Below are 14,749 nucleotides of genomic sequence, written 5' to 3' on the forward strand. Positions count from 1 at the left end.
TTTTTTAAGTTAGACTTCAAAAGTAGATAATATATGATTTGTGGTGTTTTATAATTTTAAGTACATATATAATTAGATAAAACACTAAAAGGCAGAAGGAATCACCTCAAACATAAATAAGGGCTATCTGCAGGAGGTTCATGAAGGTTTCTTCTTTGCATTTCATATTTTCTAACACTTTCAACAAGAGGTAATATTTATTTGCAAATTTGTTTTTTAAGTCCTGTTGATTTTTTTAATAGTTTGTAAAAGAGAAAAAGAATTTAGTGAAATTTCTCCATTACTGAGAAATGGCTCTTATGCCATTTAGAACTCACCTTTGTAAAAAGGTCTGACCTTCCTCCCTTGTTGTTTTATCTAAAGGACCTCAGGACCTCATGAAAAACCCAAGCCTCCCAGTAGAGTCCAATATTGGGTAACCACAGCCTTCAATTTTGTTCTCAATATTGTCCTTCAACAATCCACTTATTCTAATTGTCAGCTTTAGATTCTTCAATTACACAAAGATGTTTTACTGCTTTTGACCTTGTGATCCACACACTAATAGCATTTTAAACTATAATTCTTTCTATAAAATTAGAGGCTCTCTATGCAGTATGCCCAAGACCCAGCTAACTGTAAACAAAGCAGTTTAAAGTTGTTCAGGTTGAAGTGCACTTACAATGAAGAACATGAAATGACTGTGAGGGAAGTACTGGGGATACTCTGCTTTCACAAGGAAAATCATAACTTTTTAAAGTTGCAAACAGATAGAGACATAGAAGAGGGAGGGAAGGAGAAAGGGAGGAAGAGAGAGAGAGAGAGAGATTGAGTTCCAGGCTGGCCTCCAACTCATGACTATCGTGTTACCTCTACCTCCCAAGTGCTGGAATTAAAGATGTCTGCCACCACACCCAGCCAAGACTTTGGACAATGTGAGAGTTGATAAAGACTATGTGGACATTTTTGTTTGTTTGTCTGTTATTTTGAGGTAGGGTTTCATTCTAGCCCAGGCTGACCTGGAATTCACTATGTGGTCCTAGGCTGGTCTCCAACTCATTGTAATCCTTATACCTCTGCCTCCTAAGTGCTTGGGTTAAAGGTGTGCACCACCACGTCCAACCTATGGGCACTTTTGAAGTTTGACTGAGTACATTGTTTATTGTGAGATGGCCATGAGTCTATGGGGCCAGGGGCTGAATGTGGTAGTTTGAATGTAACCGTATGTCCCCCATACCTTAGGTATTTGGATTAATATTAAGCTTCCAATTTATTCTTCAGTAGGTGGATCCATGCTGAAGGAGGTGTGCCACTGGGAAGAGCTCTCAAGTTCAGCCCTGTGAGGAGTGTTCGGAGTCAGCTTGTGCTTGCTAGTGCTGGCTGTTGTCTCTCTGCTATGGATGTGTGCTGAAGTGAGTCAGATACTTCTGCCATGATGAAGCTTCCCTTGCAGTTGGTAAGCCTGAAATAAACTCTGTGCTCCTATAAGCTGCTTCTTGTCAGGTGTTTGTCCTAGCTATGTGAAGGTAACCACAGCACTATCCAAGTAACTTAATGATGCACCATAGAGCTTTGGCAGAGCAAGAAATAGTCAAACACAAGACCAGTAGATGAAAAGAAATAAAAATAGGGCTGGAGAGATGGCTTAGCGGTTAAGGGCTTGCCTGTGAAGCCTAAGGACCCCGGTTTGAGGCTCGGTTCCCCAGGTCCCATGTTAGCCAGATGCACAAGGGGGCACATGCGTCTGGAGTTCGTTTGCAGAGGCTGGAAGCCCTGGCGCACCCATTCTCTCTCTCTCCCTCTATCTGTCTTTCTCTCTGTGTCTGTCGCTCTCAAATAAATAAATTAAAAATTAAAAAAAAAGAAATAAAAATAATTAAGAAATGGAAATGAAATAGAAATATAAAGGAACAAAAACTATAAATGAAACACAATAGGTTCATTATAAAGAGAAGGTATTAATTTCTACCAGTTCAGGTGGGTGGACAGTCAACCCACCAGGCCCTGGGCAGAATCAGGCTAGATGGCAGATCTAGTGTGGCATTATGCAGTTCACCTCTGGCTCATCTTTACCCTGTCCCCCAGGTTCAGTCCTTTCAGGCTTGGACTAACATCCTGGATATTCTCTATTCCCAGAGTTCAAACGGTCACTGGTAGAAATTAATACCCAGAGCCTTTACAGTTAAAGGTAGTGTTCCACATACAACAAGAGTATTAAAAACATGAAGCACTGTTCACTTTGGCAGAAATATACTAAAGTTGAAACAATATAGAGATTTTTATGGCACCTGTGCGAGAATGACATACAAATGTGTGAAGCATTTTATATATATATAAAATGGGTGTGAGCACAAAGCATTCTGTGTTTGGAGAACCTCTTCCTCTTATAAGGTGTCTTTTGGGAGGACATTTACAGGCAAGTTGTGAAAATGTTAAGCAAATAACATATTCATTTAAATATAATAGATCTTAGGTATCCCTTCCTTCACTATAACACCTCTTACTCTGCTTTCATAGCACAAGCATAGTTTACTATTTTTGTTATTACCTTGTTTTGAGAGACCAACTGTGTGCTTATGTATGTACTATATACATAATAGGAAAAAGTTCCTGTGATCTCCAACATGTCAGCTCCCTTTTCAAAGGAGCCTTTAGCTCTAGCAATAAAAGGAACATAGCACCAAAGCACAGTTATAAGTGCACTATAAAGACCAGTGACAAAATTCAAAGAGGAAAGAGGAAATTACATCATTTAAGAGGGAAGTTGAGCTAAATACATGGACTAACTAGCCAAGTACAACCTTGTCTGGTGTGTTAAGATATTCCAATACCATCCTGCCCCCCACCCCATGAACTCTATGTCTTTGGGGACTAACCAAGTGAAATGAGGGAGCTTTTTGCACACGGGGGTCATCCTTTTTTTTTTTTTTTACCATGGAAAGTTGATGAAAGAAGAATAATCTAAAAAGAAGATCCCAATTTGGATTTCCCCATATGTAAAACTAGTCCATCCAGATGGCAGTACACCCTGCTGAGTCACTTCCTATAAGAAGTTGCATGATGAAGAGTGGCAAGTACTGGGGCTTGGGAGATGGCTCAGTGGATAAAACTCTAGCTGTGCCAGCATAAGTACACAGGTCTAGATCCCCAGAACCCACATAAAGCCAGATGCTGTAGCAGACACCTGTAATATCAGCATGCCTGTGGCAAGAAGGGAGGCAGATCAGTAGGCTCTTCTGGAAGCTCATGGGGCAGTTAGCCTAGGGAACAAAATAGTGAACAAAAGAGGTCCTGCCTTAAACAAGGTGGAAGGTGAGACTGACACCTGAAGCTATCCCCTGACCCCCACACATGTGCTATACCATGGCACATGCACACACACACACACACACACACACACACACACACACACACACACGAGTTATAAGTATTGCCATCAAAGTTGGCACAGGGAATGACATATGACAGAAATCAGAACCTAGAGTAATGTTGTAAGAGATATAAGCATGACTTCTAAAAAGTGGTCCAAAATGGATTTGGATAATTGATATAAAATATTGGAAGAGCTTTCCAATACACCAGGGTAAAAATGGCCAGATAAATAATTGTGGGGATTTTGTGAATTGTAATGCTGGGGATAGAAAGTTCTAAGTGGGGTAAAGGGAGAGAGAAGGAATAGAGGAAGGCATGGGGTGAAGGTTAATAAAGACTAAAGGTGTTATGAATAAGCCATATGGAATCCTACATCTTTGTGAATTAATCAAAAAAATACATATAGTGTTGAAGGGATTATGATCAGCATATACTGTGTGTGTGTGTGTGTGTGTGTGTGTGTGTGTGTGTATATATTTTTTTTTCAATAGAAAGATGTATATCTATATCTATCTATATATTATATTTTAGGTAATATATATATATGTTTTCAATAGAAAGATGAATATCTATATCTATCTATATATTATATTTTAGATAATTCTTTCTCTCTGTGTGTGTGCGTGTGTTTGTAATTTAAAAATTTAAAAAGAGAAAGCATTTGGGGGGATAATACTGCATGCAGAATCCATAGGGTTTTCTAGGAAAATCTCAGAGCGAGGGGTGGGATACCTCTCAGTGAGTTGTTTGTCAGAAAGGTTCCAAATGATAAGACCATTGCCAAGGGTGTAGGCCATGCACCAGAACTAGACAGTAAACCTTACTGCTGAGGACACCACATGCTTCATTTGCAAGACACTGAGAAACAAGCTAGACCTGAGCTTGAACACTCCTCCCTACTGATTAGCCACCAAGTGACTGGAAAGTGCTATGCAGGCAGCTGAGGAAGAAAAGCCAACATTAATTAGAATGAGAAAGAAATAGGGAGAAGAAAGGGCTTGAAGAGGGTGGCTTAGGTGAGCCCAGTGTCCCCAGAAAGTAGTATGGTATAGTATTTCATCTTGCCACAAAGGCCATGTGGCCATCCATCTGATGGCTATCACCCAGCCTAGTGACAAAATGTTTTGGGGTCAAGTCTGCCTTCTGTATTGACCCAGTTGCTGGGCTCTGGCTATACAGAATGTTAATAACAGTACATGCTTTAAAAAAAAAAAGGGGGGGGGCTGGAGAGATGGCTTAGCGGTTAAGCGCTTGCCTGTGAAGCCTAAGGACCCCGGTTCGAGGCTCTGTTCCCCAGGTCCCACGTTAGCCAGATGCACAAGGGGGCGCACGCGTCTGGAGTTCGTTTGCAGAGGCTGGAAGCCCTGGCGCACCCACTCTCTCTCTCTCTCCCTCTATCTGTCTTTTTCTCTGTGTCTGTCACTCTCAAATAAATAAATAAAAATTAAAAAAAAAACAATTTCTTTTATTTATTTGAGAGTGAGAAAGAGGCGGGCGGGGGGGCTGCCAGGGCATCCAGCCACTGCAAACAAACTCCAGACACATGTGCCCCCTGTGCATCTGGCTTATGTGGGTACTGGGGAATTGAACCTGGGCCCTTAGGCTTCACAGGCAAATGCCTTAACCACTAAGCCTTTCTCCAGCCCAGTACCTGCTTTTCAGAGCTGATTCTGGCGGGGTCACAGTCAGGCAGCTACACAGGGATAACACCAGAAATAGCAAATGATTCTACATGGGATGGCTGGAGAAGGCTTCACAAAGATGACAAGAGGGTAGGGATGAAGATGGTCCCAAAACGAAAAGGCTCTAAGCAGAAGAAACAATAAGCCCCAAGTTTCGGAGTCCACAGCACACCTCATCCCCTTCCTGCCCTCTCTGTCTTGTGTGGAAATGGTGACACTTCCAGTGATGAGGAGGTAGTGCCTGGAGGGACAGGTGGCTTCAGAAGTTCTGCAACTTAAGGATGGAAAAACAGGTTTGGCCTAGGTGTGAAGAGTTTGGGGTGCCAAGTTATCCTGCATACAGTGCTACTGTCTTTGAAAACCAGGAAATGAAATCTTGCAGAGATGATTTTGGCAGCCTAAAAGGAGTAGGTGAAAGAGGGACAATGAAAGCCTATGCCCAAGGAGAGGCTGATGCAGACTGGGTGAGAGGTAATTAAAAATGGACTGGACATGAGCGTTAGGGGTGTAACGCCTGCTCATGGCTGGCTAGATGCATATACTGTGCTCACCAAACTGCAAGCACTTCTCTTAATGCTCACACCCATATATTAATGCTACTCTCACTTTTGGTTAGAGAAGCTTCTCTTTTCAGATGGCAGTGACCACGGGGATGACCCAAAAGGCAACATAGTGCTGAGAAGATGTGATGGAGGAATGTTCAGCACTGAAACATCTCTATCACACCTTCCAAGGCTCAGGGTCCATTGTGGAAGAGGTGGCAGAATGAATATAAGAGCTGAAGGAAGGGTAGGATTGCTTACAGTGCAATTGACCAGACAGAAATTGGCCTTGATATCCATAACCTTGCAATGCCTAGCACTACCCACACAAGACCCTCATAATAGGAGAAAAAGATGATGACATCAAAATAAAAGAGAGACTAATGGAGAGAGGGAGGGGATGATTTGTGAAGGGTAAACTGGGGGAGGGGAGGGAATTATCATGGTTTATTTTCTGTAAGTATGAAAGCCATCAGCAAAAAGGGGAAAAAATGAACTGGATCAGGTCAGATGTATCAAGGTAGGCTCATCTCCATGATCCGCACTCAGGTCTTAGAACGGGAAGCATGTCGGGTTAAGGAGTGCGTGGCATTTACAGCCAGATGAGCTGAGTTCAGTTTAGTTCTGTCATTTACTGTCACTGTGATTCTGCACAAAGGATTTTAAAATGGGCATAATTCCACCTGCCTCTATTTTTATGATCAAATGTTGTAACATCTATGAATCTAATATAGTGCTAGGCACAAACTAATCTAGAACACAGGACTCTTTAGATGGTTTCCAAAATCACCCATATGACTCACATGACTTAATCTTTTCAGAACCACTCTCTCATTTCCTCCGTGCAAAAAAAAAAAACATAAAGCTATATGCTATTTCTCAAACATGTCCTACTTGGTATGTAGGACTTTGTTCTACCTCTTTCTTTGCTTGAAATGCCCTTCTTCCCAGAGTTTCTCGAGAAAGCTAATTCTCTTCAAAACTGCTTCAGACGGTAGCTCCTCTTAGAGTCCGCTCTGTTGCACCAGGTGGAAGTTGTCTTTCCTTCAGTTAACCCCCACGTGCTTTACTGCAATCACTTGAATGGCCTCTACAATGTGGGCACAATTAAGTGGCTGTTTGGGGTACGTTATGTTTTCTGTTCTCGGTAGCATCTGATTAATTTTTCTGTTCACTCTATCACATAATTCAGTCTGCAATGTTATGGAAAGTAAATATTTAATATATTAATATGATTGGCTTAAATAGATAAGAAGAGCATTTCATGAAATGTGAAGTGTAGAGGAAGGAGGATGGCATATGTTCTGTTGCCAATCTTAATTTTCTTGTCCTCATTTCCAGTTCCTCCTTTGTACCTCATGGTTCCGTCAGAGCATATAAATAAGGCAAAAGTTAACATTTATGCCTCGAGGAGCATTCCAGACAATACCATATCACTAATTGGCTGCTTTTTGTATATATGTAATCTGATTTTGTTTGTTTTTGTTTTATTTTTTAATTAATTAATTAACTAATTTTTATTAATTAGTTTTGTACTCAGCAAATACAATCAGTTTGGTAACATTGTTAGGCTCATCCATGACCTACCCCCTCCCCTTGGCCCCTCCTTGTTGAGGTATATGGGTCATGCATTCTGAAGTTAGCCCACAGTTATAGGTAGGATAAATGTCTCTGCATATCATGACCCAACATGTGGCTCTGACATTCTTTCTGCCCCCTCTTGCGCAAAATTTCCCTGAGCCATATTGGGTTCATTTTTGGTCTGCTTCAGTGATGAGGTGTTTTAAGTTGATCTGGAATTCACTATGTAGTCTCAGGGTGGCCTCGAAATCATGGTGATCCTCCCACCTCTAACTCCCAAGTGCTGGGATTAAAGGCTTGCACCACCATGCCTGGCTGCCTTTGTTGTTGTTTGTTTTTCAAGGTAGGGTCTCACTCTAGTTCAGGCTGACTTGGAATTAGTCTCAGAGTGGCCTCAAACTCATAGCCATCCTCCTACCTCTGCCTCCCAAGTGCTAGGATTAAAGGCATGTGCCACCACACCAGGTTTGTAACCTGACTTTTCTCTATGGGTTATTTTTTTTTTTTTAATATGGAATGCTTCACAAATTTGTGTGTCATCCTTGTGCGGGGGCCATGCTAATCTTCTCTATATCATTCCAATTTTACTATATGTGCTGCCGAAGCAAGCACTTATCCATGCTTCTAAGCGAGTGGCAAGGCCATTTCCAATACAACTTTAGTGTTATTATTATGAGAAAACCTAGTTTGACAAATAAAACCATGACCAAAGTTAGTAGAAGATTGTTCCCAAGTAGAATTTTCTCTTTTTTTTTCACTTTTATAATTCTAGAAACTGAATTCAGGTCCTCATGATTGCACATAAAATGATAACATGCTACTTTTATAAAGTAAAGCCATGCATACTTAAGTTAAAACTCTGGCTGGGCTGGAGAAATGCTTAGCAGTTAAGCACTTGCCTGTGAAGCCTAAGGACCCAGGTTAGAGGCTTGATTCCTCAGGACCCACATTAGCCAGATGCACAAGGGGGTGCACGCATCTGAAGTTTGTTTGCAGTGGCTGGAAGCCCTGGCACACCCATTCTCTCTCTTTATCTGCCTCCCTCTATGTCACTCTCAAATAAATAAATAAAAATGAACAAAAAAATTTAAAAAATAAATTAAAAAACATATCTCAGGCTGGAGAGATGGTTCATCAGTTAAAGGAGATTGCTTGCAGAGCCAAGCAGGGTTCAATTCCCCAGGACCCATGTAAAGCCAGATGCACAAGGTGGCCCTGGCATACACATTCTCTCTCTCCTCTCTCACTCTCTCCTTGCAAATAAATATTTTTTTTTAAGTTAAAATCCTGAGAAAAAAATCACAGTGTGGTACTTACTTAATCATATTATATGACTTTCTTGAATAGTCTCTTTTTTTTAGGAAGGTTTTAAGTTCAAAATAAAAATGTGCACAAGGCACAGAGACAGATAATTCAGGCCTGGGATGCAGCTTACTGGGCGAGGGGGTGCAGCTCTATGTGTAGCAGAACTTGGTGGTGGCTCAGTGAAGGTTACCTCTATGTACAGCAGGACTGGGATGTAGCTCAGCTGGGTGTGGGGGGTGCCCCTATGTACAGCAAAGGCAGCAGAGGAAGACCTAAACAGCAGAACAAAAACACCAGCTTGTGGTTGAAGCAGGACAAAAAGGAAAGAAAGAAAAAAAAGAGGAATAAACCTGACATTTGTGGTTAATGGACAAGTAGAGGTAGTATGGTATTTTTTCTTGACTTTTTCTTCTGAAAGAAAACATTTTTAAGACAGAATGTTTCACGTTCATTTTTAAATGAGGGAAACCTACATGGCATGGTTTGTGAAAGATGTTTATTTTTAACAATATTAAAAGAAATAAATTATTGTGCGGTTTAGTTACACCATGAGCACCTATGAGCTAACCTTCCCAAAGGCACTTCTGGCACAATTATAGTGAAGTAATATAAATTATATACAGTATTTGCCTTAGCACCTCACAAAAGGCCTACTCATTGCACATTGTTCTTCAATATTCTTCAGAGAAATGTTTCATATTATGAAAATTGCAAAGACCTATCATAAAATGTACTTATCTCCAATGACATCATTTCATCCAATGTATTGCTAATTATATCACTTAGAAGACATTTCAAAATATTATCCTTAATTGTAATTCATCATTCCTTTGATAGTCATAAGTATTTCAAGTAGCCAGATGTAAACTAAGTGGAACTAGTAATATGATTCTCCTTCTAGGATCAGAAACTGGATAAGCCAGAGATGTCTTCTGTTTTCTCTTAGACAATTTAAATTGTAAATTTAAAAGAAGACTTTTTTAATTTTTATTTTTTGTTTTTTTGAGGTAGGGTCTCACTCTAGCCCAGGCTGAACTAGAACTCACTATATAGTCTCAGGGTGGCCTTGAACTCATGGCAATCTTCCTACCTCTGCCTCCCAAGTGCTGAGATTAAAGTCATGTGCCACCATGCCCAGCTAAGACTAAAGTTTTTAAGAAACCAGGAAGGATCCATTTTTGAATAAAAATTAAAGTGTAATGTGAGCTTCCAGATACTAAAACAAAATACATGCTATAAAGAACATTTGCACTTCTGAAAGTTTTATTGTAGGTATCGGTAAAGAGAAATCCAAGTATGAGCTCACCTGATTAATTTTTTTATATAGAAAAATCACGTGGAAGTGAAAAATAGGCTTGCACAAAGATGCTGTTGTATGATTTATGATGAATGTCAACTAGTTGAATATATGTTAATCAAATTTTTTAGCTCATTCTCATTTTCTTTCAGGTTTAAAATAAAATTAATTAGAAGACAGTAGGTATAAAACTATGTAATAAATTGATAGCTGGGTTGAATATAGGGATGAGGTTATGTTTTTCAATAAGTGAAATAATCTTTGACATAAACTGCAGTGGAAATAGCATATCCCAACTCTTAACCTTTTAAAGTAAATATGAACTTTAGAACTTAGAATCTCCTGACATTATAATAAAACTCAATCTATTTTATAAATAATCTAAAAAATATCAAATAAAGTTGACAATGATTTGAAAAGTGTATAAAATACTCTTTCCTTTATGGATCATATGTTTTTTTCAACTTAAAATAATATATATGTAAAATACAGCTAAATAGCGTTTCCTATCTCCAAAATCTCAATATAACATAATAAGGATTACTATAGATGGAAGCCAAAATTACCTTCTTGTGCCTGGAATATTTCCAAAATGTTTAAATCCATGATATCAGCCAACCAAAACATGGCTCATAGAACCTTGTACTTAATCACTGGTTTACATAATGCACACATGTGGATGTAGACATTCCCTGAGATGAATGAGCCTGCTGGCCCACAGAAAATACCATAAAGCTATATTCACATTTCAATCTCAATTAGAACCCAGTAGCACTCTAAAATGAGGACTAGTTGTGTAGTACTTATTTTCAGTGGACTATTTATAAATCCAGTATTAAACAATGTAATCAGAAATTTTGTTTAAAAATAGTACTTTCGAGAAACATGAAAAGATACACATGAACAGCAACAGCTACTTAATGCAGACTTAGCTTTCAAGTGTAAACAATTAGCAATCTCTTCTAACAGTTAATGACTTCAAAAGGAAAGGGGGGAAAACACATTTTAAATGCTTCTCAAATACCCATGTTGCACATTTCACATTTCCTTTTACAAGTTTAAAGATCAGACAAGTATTAATTAGTTTAGATCATGTTTCTCTTAGATTTATATAAGCAGATAGGATCTCATTTGTGAATTTTTAATTAAGAAGTCATTCAAATGAAATATTTTCTCACTGGATGGTCTCAGAAATGCTGCTGAGATAATCTTCAGACTTCATTATAAAATTTGTCCACTCCTGACAAAGCTCTTCCATGGAGAATTCCTCACCACCATATTCCAGAGGAAGAATGTCTGGGAAATGCTGAACCAAGTTTTGTTTGTAATTGTTGCCATGCATATGAATCTGAAATAGCAAAGAAGTCTTAGAAGGTCTCCTATCTGCCTCTCATTCTACAGCATGCACTTTCAGTGGAAAAAATCAACCACAAAAAAAAAAAAAAATCATGGAAAATAGAAGAGAGACTAATTGGAATGAAGAAGGGATTCAATGGAAAGTGGATTTAAGAGGGGAAGAATAAGGGTGGGGGTGGGAATTATCATGGTTTATTTTCTATACTTATGGAAGCTGCTAATAAAAAGTAAAAGAAAAACATCACAGTGCATATTAATGCTACATATGTCCTCTTTTGCTTGTGGATCTTAAAGTTTTGCTTATACTTCACCTTGTGCTGCCCAGAATCACAAAATTTTATTGCTTTATTACATTTACATTATTATAATTGAGCAAAATTCATAAAAAGATGATAAAATATTCCACCTGGGATTATTTCATATTAAATAGAAGCAGATATCTAAGCTCACAGGTAGATTCATGAGAAAAACCTTATGCAGCATACATAATCAGTGGATATTATTGGATATTACAGTGGGAAATTATGATGGTTGGGAACCACAAATTTTCACATATTTTAAGCTTTAAAAATTGAATATAGAATACCCTATAGGTAAGAGAACGCAAGCTATAGAAATCACAAGCACATATGATTAGAACAAAACCTACTGCTAGAGCAGGTGCTTCTGTACACATTCAGTAACCCCATGTCAGACACCTCTAATGTGCTAGGAAGTGAGGGTGGGTAAGTGAAACAGGTGTCCTATACTTAGGACCCTCATGAGCCTATCCCTTGACTTCTTTCTGAACATTCAAACTGCTAACTTTTTTTTTCTTATTCAGTTATTTTTTTTTATTATTAGTTTCCTATTCTGCAAGTACAGGCAATTTGTACCATTATTAGGCTCATCCGTGACCTACCTCCTCCCCATTGGCCTCTCCTTGTTGAGGTATATGGGTCATGTATTGTGGAGTTAGCCAACAGTTATTGGTACGATAAATGACTCTGTATATCATGACCCAACATGTGGCTCTGACGTTCTTTCCACCCCTTCTCCCGCAAAATTTCCCTGAGCCATGTTGGCTTCATTTTTGGTCTGCTTCAGTGATGAGGTGTTGAAGAAATTCTATCTTCTCAGTAAAGGAGAAACATGGAAATTTGTAGCGTGTGATCAAAGAGCTAGAAAGGAATATCTCTTGCTGGATAACCTAACCAGGAAAGAAATTCAAGCTTCCTGGCCAAGGACAAGGTGGTATATTTTCTTTTCTTTCTTTCTTTCTTTTTTTTCTTCAAGGTAGGGTCTCACTCTAGCCCAGGCTAACCTGGAATTCACTGTGTAGTCTCAGGGTGGCCTTGAACTCACAGCATTCCACCTACCTCTGCCTCCCAAGTGCTGGGATTAAAGGCGTGCGCCACCACACCCGGCAAGGTAGTATATTTTCTTATGATGAAAGAATCATTTCTGAAATTCAAAATATACTATTATAATTCATATCATCACGATTCACATTTTTTGAGATTTAAAATGTAAACACCTTTCAAAACTACATGTGTGTGTGTGTGTGTGTGTGTGTGTGTGTGTGTGTGTGTATGTGGCAGGGTACAATGGTATACACCTGTTTACACCCCCAGAGGCTCAGAAGGCTGAGGACGGGAGATCAATGGAGACCTGGGGAGAAGCCAGGCGATGTAATAAACTAAATAAAACCTTGAGGAAAGTGCCTCAGCAGATGACTGTAGGAAAGCAATTCTTGAGAAGAGATTCTTTTCAACCTTTCAAAACTACTAAAAGATATTAGTCACCTGAAATAAAGTGCCTCAGGATAAGATTTAAAAATAAAATTTGGAGCTAGGTATGGAGGCTCACACCTTTGACTCCAGTACTAGCAAGACTGAGGTAGGAGAATTAAGAAGTGTTTGAGACCAGCCTGGGCTACAGATTGATTTCTAGTTCTGCCTGGGCTAGAGTGAGATCTGCCTTATAAATTAAAACAAATTAAATAAAATTTCTTTGCTTTACCTAGATGTCATTAAGTCATATACCCCAGATAAATAGGTATTATGTTTAGTAATTAGGAAAATAGTTATTTTTACTTTTATAAATAACACATTCAAGTAGTTAGAAATCAAAATGAGACAAATGGTACACAGAGTTGTCTTCCTATCACCTCTATACATGATTACCTGTAGGAAATTATGTATTTTTCCTGTACAGACTGATAATATAATTGTTGTGGGATTAGAATTGTATGTTGTTATTTCCTTTGCACTGAAAAGGTAGCGTATCACCAATACTACTCTCTTTCTGTGTTTTTACAATACACTCTGACAATCTTATATACCATTGTGCAACTGAATCATGATTTATTCAACCCACCACAAATGATGAATGCTCAGAAGTTTCCAATCTTTTTCTGTATATGTAATTTTCTGTATTTCCAGCGTGCCAGCAGAGATTTCATAACTATTGCCACACTGCCCTCTACAGGGAATACAATGTTTTGCACTCTATGCAGCAAGACATGACAAACCGTAGTTTCTCCTGATTCTTAGAGTCAATATGCTAGATTTTTTCTAAATTCAAACTAAATTTTAATTTATAAAAAAGTTGAGACTTTTGCTAAATATTCAAATCACTATGCCAATAGTGTGAGTGCATAGCAATCCCTAAATAAAAAAGAGATGGAACATTTGGTGAGCAGGAACTGTCACTCAAATTTACTTAACTCACCCGATCCTTAATTTTTTCAGTCAAGAATGGTTTAATCATGGAAAAGACAGCATGGAAAATTACTGGTTCATTTATCAAATGGATCCCACGAACTTTCAATGGAAAGGAATCCTTTTGAAAGTAAAGGAAAGAAAGTGTTAATAACAGAACATAAACATTGCAATACATTCCTAAAGACTAGTCTCACCTGTGAACACGTCACAAACTCACAGAGAACAGCAAGTGAGATGTAGCTTCACAAGGAGTTCATCCATCAGCATAAAAGCCTGCCTTACATTTCATTGTCACTGGATGAAGGAAAGATCTTGAGAAAAGCTTTTTTTTATAGCTTAAGCAAAGTATTTTAAAAATTACTTCCACACTTTCACAGAAAATCACTTCCCCAGTCAAATACAAATTTTCTCATAAGGCAGCAGTGAGCATTTTGGACATTTATAATTGAATATTTTTGTCAAAAATTTTTAAGATAAAACATTTTATCATAAAAATTGAAAGTATGTAACAATAAACATACACATTAAGCTTTTGAGATTGTATATATCTATAGCGTCAAAGTTATTTGGACTGATTCAGAAAGTTGGAAAGTTAACATTCATGGGAAAAACTCTTCGAAAGTCTCCTTATCCAATTTTATTATTAATACTCTATAGTTTTTTTCTTCTACGTATTTTTTTATGTTCCTTGCAAAATTGTTCCCCAATCCTCTTACCTAACTTTTTGGAGCTTTTTTCCCCACTAACTTCTTTTTATGTATAGTTTTATTTTATACCTAACTGCTAGTATGTTCTCTAAATGACTTTTTTTGTTTTTTTCAAGGTAGGGTCTCATTCTGGTCCAGGATGGCCTGGAATTAATTATGTAGTCTCAGGGTGTTCTCAAACTCACAGCCATCCGATCCTCCTACCTCTGCCTCCCAAGTGCTG

General features: G+C 38.4%; 1 protein-coding gene, 1 non-coding gene and 1 pseudogene across 2 annotated transcripts in view; 1 reads left to right on the forward strand and 2 right to left on the reverse strand.

Annotated features, from left to right (window-relative positions):
* Positions 1-2,212: 2,212 nt before the first annotated feature.
* On the forward strand, positions 2,213-2,312 carry LOC123459081 (annotated as a pseudogene).
* Positions 2,313-7,661: 5,349 nt separating this feature from the next.
* LOC123458975 lies at positions 7,662-7,768 on the reverse strand. Its single transcript, XR_006635908.1, has one exon. It is a non-coding gene; the product is annotated as a U6 spliceosomal RNA (small nuclear RNA).
* A 2,988-nt stretch (positions 7,769-10,756) lies between these two features.
* Positions 10,757-14,749, reverse strand: part of Ttpa (alpha tocopherol transfer protein) — a 28,751-nt gene continuing 24,758 nt past the window's right edge. The window contains exons 4-5 of the mRNA XM_045144395.1: positions 13,827-13,937; positions 10,757-11,106 (exon numbers count right to left, since the gene is read on the reverse strand). Coding sequence (XP_045000330.1) covers positions 10,933-11,106; positions 13,827-13,937 — 285 coding nt within the window. The 3' untranslated portion in view covers positions 10,757-10,932. The remainder of the gene's footprint in view (positions 11,107-13,826; positions 13,938-14,749) is intronic.

The sequence above is a fragment of the Jaculus jaculus genome, chromosome 2, assembly GCF_020740685.1.
Source record: "Jaculus jaculus isolate mJacJac1 chromosome 2, mJacJac1.mat.Y.cur, whole genome shotgun sequence".
NCBI lineage: Eukaryota > Metazoa > Chordata > Mammalia > Rodentia > Dipodidae > Jaculus > Jaculus jaculus.